The sequence below is a fragment of the Dunckerocampus dactyliophorus genome, chromosome 16 (assembly GCF_027744805.1).
Source record: "Dunckerocampus dactyliophorus isolate RoL2022-P2 chromosome 16, RoL_Ddac_1.1, whole genome shotgun sequence".
Lineage (NCBI taxonomy): Eukaryota > Metazoa > Chordata > Actinopteri > Syngnathiformes > Syngnathidae > Dunckerocampus > Dunckerocampus dactyliophorus.
The window spans coordinates 2,982,012-3,005,254 of NC_072834.1; the positions used below are offsets into that span (position 1 = coordinate 2,982,012).

Here is a 23,243-nt window from a genome sequence, read left to right on the forward strand (position 1 = left end):
TCAAATGGTCACCTGACCAGGTTGACTATTAAAACAGGTCCGACTTAATCTTTGGAGGCGTGATGAAATCAATCTAGTGTCATACTTTTGGAGCTGGCGGATACACAGAATTGTTTCACTTCATTTAAACATTTATATAAGCGCAATTCCTAAACTGTTGACTCTGACTTGACTGAAACTACCAAAAAAGTGGAACCATTCTAAGAGGAATGTTTGAATTTAGAAACGATTTTTCCCACAGGAAACCTCAGGTTTCTTACGCCCCAGTTTTCGTATGATTCGTTTTTTTTTGCAAAAATTTTGCCTTGGTTTTTTTTGCATAATATTGCACGTGGTAAACTTGTCCGTATGCCCTGTACTGTATCGTTCCGTGGAATCCAGCAATTTTATAAATAAAGTGAGAAAAACTATTGAATTCTACCTCGCCAGGATATACGGTTAGTCCGCATCAACAATAGCTTCCATCCATTCGTCATTTATATGTATTTTGCATTAATTGGGTATGGGAAAACTTGCCTCGGTTTTCATTCGTGTTGGTTTTCGCCTGATCTTTTGGAACAAATGAATGACAAAAACCGAGGTACCGCCGAAACAAAAAGTGATCTGATCCATATCATTTGTTAGTTACGTTTTAAGTAAGATTTTCACACAAAAAACGTGAAAAACAACAGCGCCTCTTCTGACTAAGAAGCGAGTCAAGCAACCACACTTAAGCGTCCACTGTGAACAGTAAACTTTTTTTTTTTAAATGCACATTCTTTTGAATGAGATTCACATCGAGACTAAACTTAATGCTGGCTTAGCCAAATTGTTCTGAGCACGTTAGAGACAGGATTACTAAAAAGTCAAAGCTAAACCCACTTGACATATGAAATGCTGACGTCTTGTGAGAGCTGCTTTGGTCTCACATGGCGGCATGAATTACAGCAGGCTCGAAAGGTGCGGCCTTTAGGGGCGTATTTCTTGAATTTTGACTCAATGTTGACAAAATTTTGACGTAATACCTCACAGGTGTTTGACTTGGAATGTTCGACTTAAAGGTGTAACGGTACACGTATTTGTAAACTGATTTTTTTGGTACGGAACATCACAACAGAGACATACAGTACCAATTTCCCACCCGATACACATTAAGTGAGGGGTAGGAAGTGTTTATGGCGCCACGCGTCTAAGCAAATCGAGCCTTTGGCTAGCGGAAGGGAGAAGCCAGCGCTTGAAAACCCTCTTTCGTTGTTGAACACTTGGCCTTCCCGGTGAAAGACATAAACAGACGTGGACAAGTGGATAAAACGAAAGCAGCGTGCTGCCATTGTCCAGCAGAGATGGGGAACGGGACCACAAGCTGGAATTATTTATGCTGCACTTCAGCTAATAAAGGACTTCACTAAAAATAAAATGATCATTCACACTTTTCAAATGTTGTATTATTTCTTTTTTATTTTGATTGGAGAACGCCAGCAGTTTGCTTTGTTCCAGTTTAAATTGCAAAAGTAATGTTTTGCATTGTGTTGCCCTACTGTACCCAAAATGAACCGAACGGTGACTGCAAAAACCAGGTTTGTACCGAATCGTGATGACGCCCTATTTATATTCCTACTTGATGTATTTGCTGCACTACTCGTCTTAAGAGCTCATTTGGCAGTGTCAGCATTGTATGTTCACAGAACGTCATCATTTCTTTCCAGACAAAAGCCCAAAAGAGCCACCTGTATCTTGGTTCTCCGACAGCGTGCATGACCTCAATCAACAGGTGGGGCTTGACATGGCTTGAGTGTAGCACTCAGTGACAGACACACAAACGTGCAAACGCACACTGATGCATACGCAAACCTATTCTCTCCATCTGCCAAAGTGAGGTATGCCAGCGACTGAAGAGTCCTTGAGGCTGTCGACAGACAGGCCTGTGTGTAGACTTCTCAGACCCCCACTCACCTGCACACAAGCAGATCCGCCCTACCCCCAAACCACAAGACCACGGTATGCTGCTTACGCCCCCACAGCCTGTTTCTGCTTTTAGAACATCTACTTACTGTATCGTTTATATATATATATATATATATATATATATATATATATACTGTATATAGTAGGACCTCTTAGACTTTATTGTTCAGTTACTTCAGGCATCTTGTTTGGTTCCTTGTTGAAGCATTCCTGAGGTTTGTGTACATCTTGGACAGGGTTCGAGTTATGTGGTAGCCAATGGGAGCCAATCTGTGTTCCCATAGACATTAAATGCATCCATCTGCGGGGGTCTTTACATGGTCAACAGTCACAGTCATTTTGATCAAAAGTATTGTTTTCATATAAAAGCGAGAAACAGAAGATTCACACTATTTGCCCACGAATGCCCATAAAAATGTTTCTTTTTGACACACTAATCAAGCATGGGCTATGTCTAGGGCGCTCCTGTACATCACATCAACTTGCTCGAGGAAGTGGTCTTTATAAACAATGAATCAGCTTACTTTCACTCTCACTCACGGTGCAACGAAAAATAACACACAGTGTAACTGCACCACACGGAAGTAAACGCGTACGCACTAATAAACATGCATACGTCATGTGTTACTTGTTTATTTAGTTGCACGGTGGCTGAGGTAGGCATTTGGGTGGATAAGCTCCTGTTGGTTTGTGATGTGTGAGTAATGATGTAAATATCAAGCTGGTTCACTGCAAATAAAGAACAGTTCCGCGAGCAAGTTGAAGTTTGCCTCTGACTGCTTTCTGCGCAGCTCAAGCTTTACCAGTGTAGGACAAAGAGGTGGGTTTTCTACCAATGAACAGCCTCCTTTTAGAGGTTATAAGCACAAAATGGCAGGCTTTTCCTACAAATTAGAAAATGATGTCTTGATCAGAAATATGAAAAATGTGCGAATATTGAATCACAAATGTGCGTTATCTACTGTAAATACAAGATTTCATTCAATTCAATTGTGGAGACCAAATTTACTGAGTTAGATAATGGAAAAAAAACTCTGATCTGATCCAAAAACGCAAAAATAATGCCAGAAAAGTGCAGCTCGTTTCCTTCCTGTATCACCGCTACCACTTTATCATATTGGGAACGATTAACATGCAAGACTGTTGCACATAAAACATTATTCTGTTGTTACTACAGTAAATTAGGAGTAAATTAGCACAGTGGTAGATTAAGATTCACTCCAGTCCCGTTTGTGACACTGAAAGAGAAGATCAGGCATCAGTTTTTTTAATGCTAGATTTGACGGCTTTCTTTTACCTTTCACATACTGTATGTCTCAGACCACCACAAAATTTTGGGCAATCAAATTAGTTGTCAAGTTAACCCATAAGAAGGTATAACACTTAAAATGTGCTAAAATATATTGTGTGCTTGACTTGAACTCACGAAGTCCCTAATTGACGTTTAGAAAACTTTTTGGAGTGGTTGTGCCATGTGACTATCCAAGCATATGGCTTCCCCAAAATGGCAGCGTGTCAGGTAAGCTAGCTCATTTCCAAAAGCATTTCCTTGCAATTCAAGATCATGTTAAAATCATTTAACAATTATAATGCTTTAATAGGGTGTCAAGTGTTAAAATTCAACTGTTCCTTCTATATTTATTCAATGAATTCATAGAAAACGAGCTACAAAACGTCTTGGAGTGGTTGTCATATGTGACGAACCAAGGATATGGCTTCCCCAAAATGGCAGCGTGTCAGGTAAGCTAGCTCATTTCCAAAAGCATTTCCTTGCAATTCAAGCTCATTTTAACGACATTTAACAATTATAATTCTTCGATATGTTACAGTTCAACTATTCTTACTATACTCAATCCATGAATTAATATAAAACAAGCTAGGAAAATAGCCTTAAAATTGCTATGGAAAGGCTGATACTACAAAAATACTAATAAGACACTCAATAAATGTGACTGTTTCAATGGTTTTCAATGAATATAAGTAGAATTAGAATTAGTAGTATTTTAGCATCACAGTGCCTTCTCTGTCTTTCACTTGGTCTGTGGTATATCCCGTCATTTTAATTTAAAAGATTCTGGCTTCTTATGGGTTAAATATTGGTTAAAGGAAAAAAAGGTAATAAATAGTTGTACTTGAAAAACAGATACAATTGAAAACTTGATTCGTAACGCTTTGTACTTGGTAATAAAAGTACAAAATATACTTGCTTATAAGCGAATGTGTAATCATAGCCATGTCTCTGGCGGATGTTGTAGTATGAAGGTGTTTTTGAGGTTTTGCATGTGTAGAACTGCTTGGGTCAAGAAGTACCGAACTCCAGTGTGTGTGTCGCTCACTATTGTGTATGCATCATGTGACCCTGCAGCAAGGCGCTCCATCTTTCACAGCTATTTCTGTCAGCACAAATTCATGAGAACCACTTTAACTAACACAAGGTGGTCAGAGGCTAACATGTGCAGCACACAACACCACACATTGTTCCCTCCAACAAGTCAGTACTTTGTTTCCAGGATGAATTTGATTTCTGATTTGGACATTCTGCAGGTCCGCCGCAGTCAGTGCATCTTTCATTCCTGCTCCACAACTAGAAAGTATGCTTGCATTAGTGGACACATTTTGATGTGAAACTGTATAATCCCCAACATCCTACAATACGTCTAAAAATACATTACGGGTAAAGTTAGAATAGTGCAGGGGTGGGGCTTTTTAACTCACGAGTTTAATCACATTAACTCAAATGTAATCAGATTTCAAATTAATTAATTTGCTACTATGGATGAAATATGCCCTTTTAACTGTATTTTATGAACAAAAAGATAAATGACTGGATACAGTTTTATATATTTGCATATATTAAGAGCTCCAAATGAACTGAACATTTAAATCAAGTTAAATCAAGTTAAAAGATACAACACACGTCTGAACATCGATTTAAGTAACTCTGGTCTTTTTAATAGCACAGCAATTCAATCACATTAAGCGTGTTGCTATGAGCCACGTGAGGTTGCGTTCAAAGACACCACTGTTTTTTAAAGGGGTGTTGAAGAGTCAGAAGAGCAAGTTGTAAGTAGCAATTTATCAGTGTCCTAACTGTGTTTATTTTGTGTAAGCAATCGGACAAAAGGGGTTCGGCAGCTGTCCTGAAGTCCTCGGGAGCGCTTGGGAGTGTGACCAATCACAGTGGAGTGGGCACGGCGGGAGGCGTGCTTGGAGGAGGGCCGGGGGTGGAGTAAATTACACAGACCGTTTGGGCGGGACGCAGGAAACACTGCAGGAAGAGGTGCAGAGTGGAAGGTCTAGAACGCTTTCTGTGCGGGTTATCGTGTGTAGCTGCCCTATAGGAGTCCAGAACTCAATACAAAGGACCGAAAATGAGTATAATAGGTCCCCTTTAAGTTGAATTCACAGTTTTCGGTGCAGATGTATTTTGTGGGATTTCCAAGCATACTTAATGCAGCAAACTGTCCTTCCCCATTAGGAGTTACGTGAGTGATGAGAATATCCACTGACTGTTTTTCTTTGTCTTTCTGTTTATTTAGACCACACATACACGCAAAATAAACTCATGTGCTTAAGGAGCAAGTAAAATACAAATAAATAAATGCTAACGTAAAGACAATGTGATAACCATTGAATCATTTTATAAATACTTATCTTTATTCCAGTATACAAAATAAGGGTATGTACATCCACACAAAAGTGGTTTACAAAATCCATTAGTTCATATGCTCTAAAAATAGAATACAATTTGAACTGGCTGCAAGGATGATAAATCTGCAAGTCCTTTATACTCTCCTTTCGGTCCACAGGGATAAAGTCATGTCATACATGTGAGTCCAAAGTGTTTGAAAAAGTACTTTAAGTTCCCTTTATGTTTCCTTTTCCTCTCCAGTCCTTTCATGCAGAAGGGAAAAGTGTCAAATGTACCTAAAAAAAAGTCCCACGAGTCCAACAAATCCCTTCCATTTGTGAGGAATGAAGCCAAACATAAGTCTCTGTCCAGAAGGGAGACCATCCTTCTCCTCCAGCATAAAAATCCAATATTATTACTTTTTATTAGAGCTACAATAAAATAGACTTCCCTCATCCCCGTTGGGGGAATTTATGGTCATTAACAAGAGAAAGCAACTACCCAGGAGGACGGCGGTCTTCACATAAACTGTCGTCACTCTCCAAGTCCAGCGGAAACCAGACAGGCAGTTTGGAGATTGGCTACTAAAGTGATGATGACAAAAGACTAGACCGTGTCATGGTGAAATACACATGCTAAAGCTGAAGACTAGTTTGCCTTCTCGGTATTGTAGTGCTTTGGTTCCTCTGCGGCTTGGTGAGGTCGACTCATTTGCAGACATATCTCTCCACGATCCTCTCACACTTCCTGCAGGTGACGTAGCAGCACCAGTGGTACTTGCAATGGCAGCGCTCCACCAGCTTCTCGCTGTACGGGTTGTAGCCACGGCCACAGCACATCAGGTCACAGCTGTCGCTGCCCAGCGAGGTTTTGTTACACTGCCTGCAATTAGCATAAATAAAGTTAGGAGATTGAGTGAGCGCCTTTCTTTGAAAGACAAGCTGTTTCCAGTTTGACTTCCCACAAAAGATAATGGCTCCATTTGAAACGTTTCTGACTCTCAGCCTGCAAAGCGCTCACAATGGCCCTTTAAATATTCTCGGCCGACCGACGCGCCCTCATCGTTCTCTCATTTTCTTTTGTCGTTGTCTTGAGCTCATGCTTTGGAGGCTGCCCTCAATGGGCAGTGAATAGCCCCACCATAAATCACACTGAATACGTAAGCCTGCCCCCTCTCTTACGTTTGCCCTTTCCACATTAAGCCTCCGTTTTATGACGGCAGAGTGTTAACGACCAGCGTGGGGAGATGTAGCAAAGTAAATGGCGACTGCAGGAGTGAAGGAGGAGGAAGAACGACAGTCATTAAGAGTGAAAGACAGCTTTATTATATTTGTGGGAGCTGGGAAATAGAAACAACCCCACATTCGTTGTATAGTTTCTGTGTAGTTTGGACGTAGTTATAGTTCTGTACAGTTGTCCGTAAGCAGACTCGGATCCGAAGTACCAGTCCTAATGGACTGAGCTACTGCCACGCCCCTTCTGAGATGAAAGTGAAGCATCAGGGCAAGACCTCAAGCTCTGCGTTGCCAGGGTGTACTCACATTGGGCCAATCGTACAGTGCCTGTTAACATCTGTATTTTAAATGGTTTTAAGTTCTGGTTTCCACCTGCACCCTGACACAAGAAATATGTGTGCTGGTGTAAAGACCCCACTGTGGTGCAACTGTGTTATTTTGAAAGCCTGACTTTACCGGCTACATGATGTGCTAAGCCGATGTTGCACAAGTGTTGCCGAGGGGCTGTTGAGCATTTTTCATTACAAAGATCAAATTCAGGGAAAATACAAGAAAGAAAAGCAAAACACGTGCCAAGGTGCCGAATCCAATGCGCAGATTGAACGTTCTACCTACCTTGAGGGTGGGAGACAGGGAAAACAGACACAAATGCACATGGCAATATATCGAGGCCGGCAAAATTATCCAGTTCATTTTCATTTATTGTGTGATTGTTGTCCCAGGAGGCCTAATGCCCACAAGTTTTTTTTTGAACGAGAAATCTCGTCACGTTTTAATCTTGCGAGATCTTGTGACACAAGAACTGAAAATAATCCCAAAGTCAAACCCACAGCATGTGTGCGTAATAAAGACGTGCAGTCGCTCCTCTCTCAAGCAGTTAAAAACAGCGGCCACCTTCACAGTAGAAATAATCAGAAGGACTCAAAATAAGACTGGAAATAATCCAGAAAGTAGCAGAATACAGGTGATGGAACAAGTAAATGGGTCATAGCGCAAAAGCTGGCCAGCCGGGGCTCGGAGAGGGAGCGAGACAAGGGCGTACTCACACCAGATTATTTATTTTGTGCAAGGTGGCGTCTCTCATTAATTACTTGCAAGAGGAGCGATCGCATTCATTAAATGACACACCTTTGTTATGGACACCAACCTAGCCATGGGTTAGCTAGCGTGCTTTCAGTCTGACTTTTGGATTATTTAGAATGTTCTATTTAATTTCTATAATGAATCGTGTCGGGTATCATGAAGAATCTTCAAGGAGCGATGGCATTACAGTCATTCTATGACTACGTTGTGTGCGTGCATGTGTGTGTGCATGGAATCGCACCGTGGCCCACCTCTTCCAATCGTGCCAAAGGTCCAAAAGTGGGCCGTGCTTGGGCACGGATTAGTACGTTCGCACTAGCCAAACGTGTTGCGCTATAGGTGTCAAGTGGAAGTCTTCAAGTCTAATCACCATACCTAATTTGCGTCCATCTTACTTCCTCTACATAAAACACTGACTATATAAGGAGTATCGATAGCTTTCAGGTCTTGTGAATGTCAGACCTAACAATGTAGACAGAAGGTCAATTCAAGTGTAAAGACTGATAAAGCCTGTCCTCAAGTGGCCGAGAGTGAGTGACAAATCAGCGCTGATACATGGCAAAGCTAATGAGAACTTCTGTGGGACATTTTCAGAGTTTCACAGGAAATGATTAAGACAACCACATGAGCATTATTGACGCATCGTATCGTGTGTGCCCTCTCACGGCACACAACCATTTGTCGAAAGCAATCACGTTGAACGCTCATGGGGTTGCTAAGATATCAGGCTGCAGAAATTGCAGCCAGTGAGTGTCCTTGACATGAAGCATGTCTGCTGTTTATCTGTGAAGTGGTTGAATGATGCCTGATATGACATTCATATGATGCATGACATTTCAAATGTTCAAAAACATCATGCAGTCTCAGGCTCTGTCCACACGCAAGCAGTCCCCGTCTCCTTTTTTTTTTGACGGGTTGAAAAAAATTTGCATCCACGCTGTGCCGGATTAGTAAATAGTTGCATCCAGATAGAAATGATCACTGATGGATGATCAGTGCGTGGAAACGATGTAATACACAAGGCACACCTACGTATGGCACACACAGATGGAACCACGTGACACACCAACTTACAGATGAAGAAAGAACGCATGCACATAAGTCAGTCGCCTTTCGCTTGGCCGGCTTGTCTAGATTCATGACAAAGCGGAATTACTTCTGAGAGTAAAAGACAATAAAATATTGGGAGAATGTTGACTGGGGTGAGCCTTGCTAGTTGAAATATTCAGATATTATAATATTAAAGACCCAAAAAGGCTAGAAACAAACTTGTTTTTTTCTAATGAAAGAAGAGAGTCTAAAGTTTCTTTAGATAGTTTCAATGTTTATGCAGTCCTAAAACTCAATATTCTGTGGGTCTTGTAAGTTCAGCAAAAATGGCCAAAAACTCTGGCAGTATGGAGCTCTCTGCTCTGAACATGGCTGGCAGTCCATGAGTTATTGTAACCTACTGTACTGCATGTCAAAGGTTGCAAAAAAATATATTTTTTTCTCATACAGTCAAACCTCAGTTAGCGTGCTTTTCCGGGTACATTGAAAATGTAAGCAAAAAATTTGCCTTGGTTTCCTGGTTAGTGTACAATATGGCGTGCTTTTTGTCGTGTTATTAATACACGGCGTGAGTCCAACTGTGTTTGCAACATATTTTTGCAAGGTATTGACAGGTACTGTATATAAGACGACGCCACTGTTAAAGACTTTTTTCCAGGGAAAAAATACTCGAAGGTCAGACTTGGGACAGTCGTATTGTGCCTTGGCACACTTCACACCTAAAGTCGCACTGATCAGCGCCCAGGAACAGCCAATTTCCCCTCCTTTGGCACAATAGGAAGAGGTAGTCTAGGGTACGCCACCATTCCGTGCACACGCACAATGTAACGCAGTAATGCAACCGTTCTTAGACAGTTATTATTGATAACACGATGACACAGTTCATACTAGAAACAAAACACAAAGACTCAAAATGGTGATTCTAAAGTCAAACCCACAGCACGCTCGCTCACCCTCGACAACGTTCATGTGCATAATCATGCGATCGCTCCTCTCACGAGCAATGAATGACAGCGACCACCTTGCACAGCAGAAATAATCACAATGACTCCAAATAAGTCTGGAAAAAAGTACACTATAACAGAAAGCTAAGATGTGGATGTGGTGTTCAGATAGCTTAGCATATGTTGACCTACAATGACCACTAGCACTCAACCACCCCCACCCAATCCGCATCCATTGTTTGTTCTCTATGTTCTGTACAAAGGTTTGGACCCCCCTGGTGTACAGTGTTTTTATTTCTTTCTTCTGCACTTTGGCTGAAGGACAGCATCTTTCAGCATTCGCATGCAATTTGTGGTCAAACAAGATGAAACATAATCTTTTTATATTTGTGAAGAAACTCCCGCAACCTCACTTGTTATTGTCAAAATGTGCCTCTGGTGTCGTGCAGTCCATGACGAATGAATAGAGTCTGGAGATAAGGCATGTCCTTCCCCGCAGTGCGTTGAAAGAAAAGTGGAGAATTCAATAAGTCTGCAAGATAACACTGCATATTTTTACTCTGATACTGCTTAGCCAGATCTCAGCATGAGTAAAACCCTCAGACAAAATGACTCTTTGCTGCCTGCGAAGTTCTCACCACACACTTACTACAGTGAGCAAAATAGTGTAGGCTAACCTTTATCTTGCGTAAAACTTTTAAATGCTTCCAAATCAGTGTGCGCCCCTTGAGACGATATCAGCTAGAGTTCTCCCGGGCCCAAGAATAAGTGCATTAGTCATTGTTTCAGATAAAGGGACAAGGACCCCAGTCACAGTAGCCTTCTTCAGTGACACATGCTCAGACAAGCAGAGTATTCTGGTTGTTATCACCCAGCCCGCTAACTAAACTGTGCCACCAGGCAGGACATCACTTTCCTCAAGTCAACATTGTGGACAAGCCGACAATCAGGATTGGTCATTTCCTATTTGCCGCTGTGTGGGTCTGCCATTGTCAAGCAGCCATGATAAGCCACAAGTGTTTAACAAGTGATGGAATTGAGCTCACAGTACATCACGCAACAGTAAACCAACCGTCTGGCTTAAAGAGGCATGGAGTATTCAAGCCTGGCTGATTTCAGTTCAGTTTGCTACTGAATGGTTAAGATTCGTAAAGGCTTGTGTTTTTACAGCAGGCTGTGCGGTGAGATGACATTGCGTCAGTTATGTAAATGTATAGAATCGCACGTTCGTGATTCAGCATTAATGTCCCCTCAAAAGTTTGTTTTTTCTCCTTCACCCTAAGTCAGGAACAATTTATAAATATGTGTCAATACAGGTCAAATGTAAAGCATACATGTACAGCTATTAAAAAATGTGTACATGCTTTTTACATGTTTACGTCTTTATGCTTCACTGATAATGTTTTTTCGTCAAATGCTTCGCGCTTTCTTCGGCAGTCCTTGAAAGCACCATAGTTGCTGTGAGATGCAAAAGTCGCAGCAAGGTAACAAGTTAATATCTGATCGTAAACCGTTACTGGAATTACAACAGGCAAGCAGTGTGGATTAGGGAGAGACACGCCTTCTCCGACAGCTAGCAGGGACGACCCAGCGAGAAGGAAACTACCGCTAGCAAAACAAAACAATGCTGAAAGTTGTTGGTACCATCAAGGCAGAGAAAAAAAACGTACGGCACTGAGTCATCATTTTGGTGTCCATCAACACTCAGACTCTACACTGCTTCTTGAATACAGGCTGTCGTGCATCTTCAAGCAACAGAGAAATCAAAGTCATCCGAAAGGGCGTCTCACCTGTCCTGTGTGCCAACAGAACCCTGTTTTTCATTCTTGGTGCAGAAGTCGGGGGAGCTCTGCAGGTAGACAAGCTCGTTCTCTCTCACAGGCCGGATGTCAATGTCTTTGGGCACCAACTGTTTGCGTGTCCCCATTGGTCGGTGCACCACCTTGGTCGCCGACAGATACTTAGTCTTCAGGTCCACAGCGATCTCTCTCAGGTCCTGAAGGCCTCTCCAGCAGGTCCTTATGGAGCAGGAACCGGATACGCCATGACATTTACACTTCATCACCAATGCCGCTCTCAGCACCTGGCAACAAAGAATATGGCACTTAGATAGGGGCCACAGTTCTATGTTGTTAATTCCATGTTTGTGTGTTTCTAGCTTACTTGTCTCCCCACTTCGCTATTGTGAAGGTGCATCAGTTTGTTGGCATGAGAGCCTGCACGTTTCATCTTCATGGGAGCATCTGCAAACTTGGAGCCCATCATTAAACCATAGTGCAGGTTGTCAGCGCAGCCCCCCCAGCGATAGCCGGGCTCGGGGATCTCAGCCGGAATGGGACCGCACGAGCACAGTCGCAAATCTCCAGACGTGCACGCTCTGGCGATGGTGTGGCTGATGGTGGCAGCAGACAAGGCATACACGAACGCACTTTCCCTTGTTCCTGGTGAAGGAGCCCAGAACCAACATTTAGAGAATGCTACATGCTAATAGCTAACTTACAGGTAGAAGTCGGCGGGTCATAAGGATAACATGGCCTTCTACATCTTTTACATGTGGTCTAAAACGTTTTAGTGTGCGCTTAAATGACCTCTATTTTTTTCCGATACAACTTTTTCTTCTTGAATATCGTCAGATACCAATATCAATACGATATCAGCATACAGTACATACGTTTATTACTTATTTTGTAGTGTGGAATGTGAGAAAAAGCTCGATCAAGTGATACTACACAAACATAGTCAGATGTCATAATTCCCTCATATCGGCCCGATATTTATCAACCCAATAATTATTGTTCACCCCAACTTTAAAAATACAACACCAACATCACTCCCACTTGTACTCTTCTTGTGAGGTGTCTGGAATCAACTGCTTGTATCCGAGTGCCAATATCGGAGCTTTTACCTCATGGTTGTCCAAAGTGTGGCCTGCAGCTTGTTTTTCATTGGCCCGCGGCACATTGTAGGAATAAAATGAAACAAAAAAACAGCAAAAACGTGAAAAATTAGGCAAAAAGCCAAAATGTAAAAAGAAGAAGCTGAACTGTCGATACTAATAGGTCACTGCTAGACGTCAGTATGTTACATTGATGAGAGATGACCTGCCTCAAGTCAGCTATCGAACCTCTTAAGTTTTGTAATTTTCACGCAGCAGTCCTCTCTCGTGTCAATTCAGGCATCCCGTCGCCTGCGCACAAGCGGTGCACAATGAGACGTCAACAAAGCTGGCAGTATTGTCGGAGTGTACGTCTATGAATGGCAGATTCATGTTTGACTGGCTGTCCTGTTTATCAATCAAGTGACAAACGTCGTAGTGAGGATGGATGGCTGACGTTGATCTTTTTTTTAATGCCATGCGGTCGACCCACATTACGTATGTTCGAGATACTACAACAAGTAACTTTCCAATGCTAACGGTGAGTTACTATTACTTACTATTGCTTGTCATGTTTACTATATTAAGTAATACAAGTATAAAGGTGACTATAGGGTTATTATTTAATGTCTACAGGGCTCTAATAATGTTAAAAAATGTTTTTAGAAGGTCATAAACAGTGTTTTTTATGCTCTAACTATGAAAACATTCCATTTAGCAATATTGAATCCTACTTCGCGCGGAAATTCACCTCTCGCGGTCGGGCCTGGAACCAATGAGCAAAATAAACGAGGGACGACTGTACATAGAAATACACAAACTAGCCCCCCCACATCCTTTAATATTCAGGATGTGGCCCTCGATGGAAAAAGTTTGGACACCCCTGTTTTAGATGAAGGCCGATATAATATGATACGCTTTACTCTACAAAAATAAAAACTAAACCAAAAAAAATGAAATGGCACTTGTCGACATGATGCCCTGCAGCTCTACACCATGAAAACTCACATTGTGAAACTAGTACGGTATATCGCTAACAAATACTATACAAACCTGAGCAAATCTATTTTTAGATCCACATTCATATAAAGCTGACATACGGGACTTCTGCATCGGCAAGCAGACTGGCGAGCAGGTGTGTGCTGTTATGTTACTTGGAACTGATTTCCATGACAGGATAACACTTCAAAAGACAAAAGCATAGCAAATCAAAACAGACATAGTCCACCTCTCTGTCTGTCTTCATAGCGACTATATTTCACTTTTGCCGTTCCAAAATATATCTATCAAACATCGTCCCTCCCAGCACATGTGAGCACTGACGTAATTGCTGAGGATGCATGGAAGGACTAAAGGGGGAGGGATTGGAAGAACATAGAGAAGCATGCACGACCAAAAGCTTGGGAAAGGTTGGATTAAAAGTACACTTAGACCAGGCATGAGCAAACATGAGCCTGCTGAGCTTTTTAATCCAGCCCGCTGGATGTGTCCGAATTCTTATTATTTTTTCAAACCTTTAACATGAAAGCTGTAGCCGTCATTAGGATTTACAGTGCTATCTTTAAATTACCGTCTCTTCAACCATTGAAATTATTCAAATGCATTCTGAAGTGAAAGATTCTGCATTTTGCAGTGATATATGTGTCATTACGGCAATCATAGGGACTACACACAGCAGCTCCAGGAAGACGAGGATTAGATAGAAAGCCGAGTGGGTGGGGGTCTGTGAACAGAGCAGCTTGAGCCCGTGTGACGGACAGGGTCAGAGAAGCAAGCTTTCTACAACAGAGTTCTGCAGAAAAGTTAATATTTTCTATTTTATGGGTATTTTTTTACCATGTTTCGTTGTTTTCTTAGTGTTTTTACTTGACTGCAGAACACGTCAAGGCGGCTGTCTGGGAAGCAAACAAGGAGGGAGGTTTGCATACGCTTGATAGTCAATGGTTTAGAGTTCATAGTTCAAATGATAAATCCCACATCCTTTATTTATGTACATTCTGGGTGTCTTATTCAGTAAAAACATGTCAAATTAGGGTGGTCTGTCATAACATTTTCAGCATGCAGTAATGCAAAGCAACCTCCAGATGTTTCAAGTGCTTCTGAGAGAAGGGACTCGAGCGCATTGTATAATCACTGTTTGAAGTTTAGCTTTCATTTGAGATAACAAACATGCACCTCTTATTGTAACAAAAAACATCAACTAGGATAGCAAACAGAAGAGCGCTGACCTCCACCAAGGTTGACCTATGAACAAAAGTTTGCAAAAAATGTGTTTATTTGTGCGGCAATACACCGAATGAAATGACGTAATAGCGTAATCATCAAATGTGCGTACTCGGCCATGACACATTTGCAAAAAGTGAGTAAAAATCATGAAAAGCACAACGATTACATCCATGCATCCATTTTCTATACCGCTTCTCCTCTTTAGGGTCGCAGGGGCATGCTGGAGCCTATCCCAGCTGACTTCGGGCGACAGGCGAGGTACACCCTGGACTGGTCGCCAGCCAATCGCAGGGCAACAACGATTACAGTATGCAGATAAATAGAACTACAAATGAACCACCCACTGCTCGTTGAGAAGAGCAATACAGTAATCATTCCACTATCACGGTTAATTGGTTCCAGATGACCATGATGTGGTGAAGTGAATTTCCACGACGTAGGATTCCTTATTTATAAATTGAATATTTTCATAGCTAGAGCATAGAAAACCTGTTGATGACCTTCTAAATACGTTTTTTAACAGTATTAGAGCCCTCTAGACATGAACTAACACCCCATTGTCATCTTTAAGCTCTTATTACCCGATATAGTAGACATAATAACAGTAAATAAGCAATTTAAGACACAAATAATTGCTATAGTGGAGTGGCGGACAGACAGGAAGTGACGTTCAGAGTTGAGTTTTACGTTGCCGTGGGTTACAGCCACAACAGCAGCTTGTGTTTTTATTAGGGATTATTGTGCCTGTTGTGAGAGCATTCAAACATGCAATAAAAGCCTGTTGTTCTGGCGATTGAGTGTGGGGTGTGTGTGTGTCTCACATTACCGTATAGAATACTACATATCATTCACGGCGTTTTTGAATGCGCCTTCTGAATGCCTTAAATTTGGATTTGAGTTCATTTAGCCATTTTTTTGCTTGAAAATGCTTAATTTAATTTGCTTCGATATGCATATTTTTTTGACTAATAACAGGCCGCATTCAACCACAAAACAGCATGATTTATCCATTAGTCTATTTTTGTAAAACCATGAAACCGCTAAACTTGAACCTCAAAGTGGCGAGGGACTGCACGTGCTTTCATGTCAGTCACCAAAAGCCTCTTCACTAGATTTGTGCTTGGCGCTTTTTGGAAAAAGAGTATCTAGAGGAGTCTGATTACTCGTTCAATGTAGCGACAGAGTTGCTAAGTTGGGACCAGCGAGCCCTCCTCATCCGTCCTCTTATTCTCTGGCAGACCAGGTGTGTTATCGTGTTTACGAGCGAGCGCCAATTTGGACAATGTAGAGACCTGCTCTATACGAAAGGTACCATTGAATTACTTCTGATGTGCTCTGGTCCTATTAAAAAAAAAATTAAAATAAAATGAACCTGAGCTTCTTGGGTGAGCAGAAGACTGGTTTTATTTTGCATCATCTGCTAACGGACTATACAAAATACCTCTAGCCCACATTCTTGGTGGAGTAAATGAATAACACACGGTGACTTATGGAACACAGCCGGTCCGTATACATCATATTTGAATACACCTTACCTCGGTCGAGGTCTGGACGATACTTTGAGGCATCGACGGGTATGTCTATGGAGGAGCAGTTCCAGCGCATATCAGCAAAGGTCTTTTGACATGTTTTCTTGACGTCGCGGGCTGCTTGGATGATGGTTTGCATGAGCTCCATGTTGCTGCGGCACAGCTGAGCTTGGGAGGACACCAGGCCGGGCAGCAGCTTACAGTGTTGGGTCTGGTTGATGTGTAAGGTCTTGGGTGCGTGTGAGAGGGCTCTGCGGAGCGGACAACAACAGTCGGTATTAATTGTCGTAGTGACGGTTGCTGTTTTTGTGTCCGCTATGGGAATTCGGGCAGGGAGTTACAGTAAGCTGGTCATCCATCACAGGAAAGAACCATTTTATCTTGGTGAAAATCCCAAAAGAAAATGAGCAGCAGATACATAAAATATACGTGACATATTCTTGGCTGCGTCCCTTTTTGTTACAGCGCAGAAGTGGTTGTGAGATATGCCCCTCAAAAAACACTCTTAAATACAAAAATACTCTAACTTTTCTGGTCTTGCTGTACCCAAAATGAACCAAACCGTGATCTTAATCCCGAGGTACACGCCGAAGCGTAATGATGATGTCCGTTACACCCTTGTCCTTGAATGTATTAGCAAAGAAGGCACAGCCAATGACGGCTACCTCTGATCTCTCCTCGTGAGAAACAGGCAGCAGTGCAAACGACGGGGCCTGTTTTGCATTATAAGGGCAACAGGGGGCTGCCGCCCTGTGCCCAATGATAAGCTGTGACGCCACCGCGCTCACGGGTGTTTATTGCCACATGTGCCATGGAATGCAACGCTGTGCATCATCAAGACGAAAATGCATCACACTTGCATTCTTTCATTCGGAACCTCAGAAATTGTTCATTTGTGGTTGTGTGCGGTCTGTTTTGACTGGAAAACTGAACTGGATTCACCTCAATTGTAAACATTTGAATGGTTGAATACATTATATACTAAGAAAATACAGTGTGTGCTCAGACATGCAGCATTTAAAGAAGTAAATAAAACGCATGGATGTGCATTTGATTGGGATCGTCTTCATTTGCATATTTGGCCATACAAATGTGCATGGCAATTTTTTCAAAGGCTAAAAAGAAAGCGTTAAAAAAGCGTTGGTGTTGTTGTTAGTTATTAGTATCCATACTTCAGCTTTTTCTCGTTACACTACGCCTTTTTGCTCTATTTTGTTTCCCATTTTAGTTCTACAATGTCCCACAGGCCCATGAAAAAACCCTGGGGACCCCTGGTTTATATATTTCAGCGGGAAGGCGAGCAAAGCGTTACCAAACGACGGAAGAGTGTGCACTGTCGCCAGTCATGACTCCAGCTCGTCAAAGCCTGGGCTGCAAGGAAGCCTGTGGAGCTGTTCTGTACGCTTCCACGCCTCGCCTTTCACGGCGGTGGTAATGCACACTCCCTGGGCTTGTGGAGGTGCCCTGCATGTGTGGATCTCCGCCCTCGCGGCGAATACTTCGCCTTTCGTGACCGCTTGTATTTGATTGCCAAGAAAGAAAGAAAGATTGCGCAAGAAACTCTTCTCGTCTTTTGCTTTTAATGCGTACCGCGTGGGGATACGGAGCAGAGTTACGATGCATACTGACACCGGAAATCCATTTGTGCCGCCACAAATAAACAAATGTATGGGAAACACTGCGTAAATTAAGAGACCTCGGAATATTCGAAATCAGGGGTGTCCAAACTTTTCCCAGCGAGGGCCACATACTGAAAAATGAGAGGATACAAGGGCCACTTTGATATTTAGTAAAGCAACACATAGAGATATGCTAAGAAGCTACAGTATATGTAGCGCAACAAAAAACTGCATTTCCCCTTTGTAGTATATGTGAAATGCTACTAAAAATGACGTTTTTTCCATAATAATACGAGTTTATTCTTGTTTTTAAAAAAAAGTCTTTAATATTTCAACTTCATCCTACTAAAATGACATTTTTCCTTCTACTATTACTTGTGAAATGATGGCTTTTTTTCCTTGCTAGATTACAAGTCTTCTCTTAATATTTTGACTTGTTAAATTACATTTTTAGACTGTGCTGCGGGCCGATACAATCACAGCCGTGGGCCGCAAATGGCCCCCGGCCGTATTTTGGACACCCCTGTTCTAAATCAATAACCTTTTTATTTAATTCTGTTTTCTACACAATGATGTAAAGATGCCTTTCAAAAAGTACAGGGGTCTAATCTATAAAAATGTGCATGGAATTCCGATTAAAAGACTCTGTACGCCAGAAACCCAAAATCTGAATACGCACAAAAATATTCAGACTTAAAATGTGTGATGCCTTTTTGCCCTGTCTCTAAAAAGTGCGTATGCCAGGTAAAACATTGGCGGACTGGTGCGCACAGACTCATTTTCGGCACTTTTTGTGCATACGCAAGCTTCATAGTGTAGATGAGACCTGGTCTATACGTGTGTTCTTTTCAAAGTAAACATCCTCATCTACATGGTCATGTTTACAATGTGTCCCCTGTTCTCTGTTTTGTGTGCGGAGGAGAGGTAGCGTTTTGACTTTTTTCACGTCTTGATTTCGACTGGATTATTTCGGTGTCTTTCCGTTGCTTTTTAAAGTTTGTGAAGTGTAATGGAGGCAAAACAGTCGGCTGTGCTGCGCACATGGTATGCATGGGTGCGTGTATTTGTGTGGGTATTTCTGCCCTCTTTTTGTAATATTATGACTTGATTCTCATGATATTTTTCACTTTAGTTCCCATAATATTAGATTTGTCTTCCAAAAATTACAACTTTATTGTTTTTTGTTTGTTATACATATTACAACTTCAAAAATATTATTTTCCTTTAATATTTCAGATCTGTACTACTAAAATGACATTATGTTCATAATATTCTGAGTTTATTCTCATAAAATTTTGGCATTTTTTCTTGTTAGAATATGACTTTTTCCTCATCATATTTGGACTTTTTTAACATTGTAACTTTTTCCGGAATCTAATTTTCCAAAAATTCCAACTTTATTTGTTTTTTATTTTTTATGTTACGATTTTTTAATGCTTTTTTTAACATTTCAACTTCATGCTACTCTAACGATGCTATTTTTCCATTATGTTTGTAAAATGACTACATTTTCTTGTTAGATTACCACTTTTTTCTCTCAATATTTTACCTTTATTCTTGTAAAATTACTGCCAATTTTTCTGTTGTTGTTTTTTTTTCTTGTTAAATTAGATTTTTTGTGCCACGGCCCAATGGAAGAACTGCCGCACTGTTGCACTTTGGACACCCCTGCATTAGAAGAAACAAAATGACACCATTTTGCAGGTTTTTACAGTTTTTACAGTACAAATGACCCCTTAATTGATACTGAACACATCTTTCAAAGTCGTAACTTTACTATAAAGCCAGGGCTCCATGTCAACAATCCAGATGTGCATTTAGTGCTTTGTTCTCACACATGTAACCTTACAAGAATACACAACGCAAGCCAAAACACCTCCTCCGCCAACCCAGTTTTTGCTTTTCTAAAAGTATTACTGTTATTGTTATGATCTGATATCCTGGAACCCTGCTGGCTGAGCATCCAAGTTATTAAAGAGGTTTCCTCTCATAGCAGGAGAACCTGCCGGGTAATCTACCATCCCTTTCATGGGACACTTGAGGACGGAACAAAAAACACTCCATCTTATAAACGTGCCGCGCAACATTGTGTCATTTCAAGGCCTCGTCTGAGCTGACGGACTGTAAAAAGCAGGAAACGGGCCAGAGAAAAAAGAGACAGCGACACTCCTGAGGATACTTACAGCCATTTGATGCCAGAGCAGACCTGAGACAGCAGCAGAGCGGCGAGCACAGCGAGAGGCAGGACGTGACAGCACCTCCTCATGGTTGGACGGGGACTCAGAAATACAAAGAGATGTTTGGAGCGTCACCTCGTCAAATCAACCCTGTTGGAAGAAGAGCCGTTCATCAGTCGCAGTCATATTCAACCAGACACGGCCGTTTGAAGAGGAAGTGAAATGGTGTACGGAAAGTGTAATGTGGGAAAATTCCATTCATTTCAATGGGAATTTGGGGGCTGTAAAATGTGGAATTCCAGGTTTCCCTGGAGTTTTTTTTCTAAAACACTACTCTTCATGTCAAAGATGTGTGATGGTACATCTCACGCTAAATACCTGAAAATACCTTGACACCTTTACCTGTATGTGTAGCACAAATGCACTTTGAATTGAAGCAAAGAACATTTATTCACCGAAAAGCATTGAATTGAGTGCCTTGTTGGTGTTTTTGCTGTTGTGACAAACGCGTCACGTCAGGCTTTCCATAAGAATTTTAAAGCCAACAAAAAATGCTATGAATGAATTGAAGAGATGCAGTAAGAACGGTTGGATTGCACGAAAGCATTAGAATTGTTCAAAGGCTTTAAAATGAACTTTTATGGCAAATTGGAAATGAGCTAGCTTACCTGACGCACTGCCATTTTGGGGAAGCCATATCCCGGGATAGCCACATGACTGTCACATGACAACCACTCCAAAATGTTTCCTACAGCATATGTCACTTCATGGGTAGAGGTGGGCGATACCACACTTTTACATCTTGGTATCGATCCAATACCAAGTACGTACAGAGCCAGTATCGCCGATGCCGATACCTTTCACTTGTATAGCGCTTTTCTACCTTTAAGGTGGATCACTCAAAGCACTTTGACCTCTGCCACCTGAGCCCCGCCGCCCCTTTTTCAAGCCCACTTCATGATTTTGTGATTTTTGCCTTTAGTTTGTTGTTGATCATGACTCAAATCAGAATCAGAGATTTTAGACAAACCAAAAAATATTTGATGCGAACAATTTCACAATAATCAGACAATGTAACAATATCAAGAAAACAAATATTTTTTTAAAACATAAAAAAATGTCAATCATAATGAACGATACTAATACAATTATTCCCTTTTATTACATCCAATAGTTTGAGCAAAAAAAGGTGAATAGTGTAAAATTACTACTACTAATGACACCGACGCTATATTGGACACCTGAGCACATTTAAAGTGTTGTTAGGAGCTAAGTCGTCAAATATTTACTGCATAATACAAATAAATATTGAATGAATGAATGTTTTTTTCTTGTTTTGTATGCAGTGTATTAAGTTAGTCAGCAAGCAGCGTGTTTGCTTTGTCTTTACAGTCTGCGTCTCATGTTGGTTTTTCTCCATTAAGCATTAAAAACAACACGCGTCATATCAGGAATAATCTGCAGCACGCAAGATAAGATAAGATAAGATAAGATAAGATAAGATAAGATCAGTCCCCGTAAGCGAGGAGGCTAACATGTAAAGGCAATGCTGTAAAATCCTTTCAAGCACATCGTTAGAAATGACTTCAGTTAACGCGACTATCAACGTATCACAACATTGTCACAAAGATATCAAACAGCACACACACACTGTTATCGATTTGAAATAGGCGATGGATTCCGAATCAGGGCAGTGTGTGTTAAGATAACAATTGTAAACGAATCTCATGGAAATGTGACCACATGTTTCACAAGCAGTTGCATCGGTCGAAAGGTAGACTATTAAAAAGTGTTAAGTTGTATTCCGCAATGACGTGATTCACTTCCATTTGAAGTTGAACGATGCGTTTATGTCAATAAAAGGCTCGTAAATAAGCATTCCCAATAAATATGGTTTCTATTGCGTGTAACTTAATTCCATTCTTAATTGACAATATTGTAGACACTGATATCCACGAGCGTCTTTAAAGTAATTTTTTATATAGTTTCTTGTTCTTAAAACAAACTCACCTTTGTCGCGGCTGTCCTCTCCAGGTGGAATAAAACAACAATTTGAAAGAAATACGACAATATCCAAGTAATGAAAGTTGTGTTTTCCTTTCAGCAAGATGGGTCCGTAAATCCAACACGGAAGGGAATGAAAGCTGCGGACAGGTACTGTATGGAGGAATACGTGTAGTCATGTATTTTTGAATGTAGGGATGAATGTGTGTCTCCAAAGCGTGCGGCGTGTTATGAGTGCGTGATGAGTGTGAGAGGGTGCATGAGAGTGTACGAGAGAGAGAGGGGGGGGGGGGGGAGAGGGAGGTACATTGAGGTGAGGAGGAGAGTGAGTGTGCTCGTGCTGACTCTGCCCGAAAGTACTCTTAAAAAAACAAAAGTTCTCCCGGCCCACTTTGATGGCACACCCGCATTAGCATCACAAAGGAGCGACCATATTCTCCACTAAACATGTATGCTGACAGACTATGCATCCGTCCAGCCATTTTCTCCCACCAATCCAGGTCCAGGCAGCAGTCCCAGCAGGGAAGTCCAGACTTCCCGGTCCCCGGTCACCTTTCCCAGTTTCACCGGGAGGACGCCGAGGTGTTCCCAGGCCAGCTGTGAGACGTTAATCCCTTCAGCGTGTCTGCTGATAGTCACTGGAATCAACCAATCATGATGGTTACCAATAAGTACTTTTTACTATTTTTCATCAACACACCGTGGCTACCACAAAATTCCACATTTCCATAACCCAAATTCTCTTTGATCCTAAGAATTCTTACTACTTCCACATTTCTCCACCCATTCAAACCATTCCTACAAGAAAACATTCATCTCAGGAAAACATTAAAACGGTGAAATTCTCTATTTTCCAAACATTCTCTTTCATCCTAGGAATTCTTACTACTTCCAAGTAGTAACGTTCATCTCGGTCAAAACGTTCA

The 23,243-nt window shown here is 41.4% G+C and overlaps 1 protein-coding gene across 1 annotated transcript; it reads right to left on the reverse strand.

Annotated features, from left to right (window-relative positions):
- Positions 1 to 5,339: 5,339 nt before the first annotated feature.
- On the reverse strand, positions 5,340 to 22,581 carry wnt11 (wingless-type MMTV integration site family, member 11). The gene is made up of 6 exons (XM_054756109.1): positions 22,324 to 22,581; positions 20,320 to 20,463; positions 16,524 to 16,768; positions 12,051 to 12,328; positions 11,678 to 11,970; positions 5,340 to 6,457 (listed from the first exon to the last, which is right to left on the reverse strand). Exons 2-6 carry the CDS (start codon positions 20,400 to 20,402, stop codon positions 6,283 to 6,285), a joined length of 1,074 nt encoding a protein of 357 aa, XP_054612084.1. The 5' UTR covers positions 20,403 to 20,463; positions 22,324 to 22,581; the 3' UTR covers positions 5,340 to 6,282.
- Positions 22,582 to 23,243: the final 662 nt, after the last annotated feature.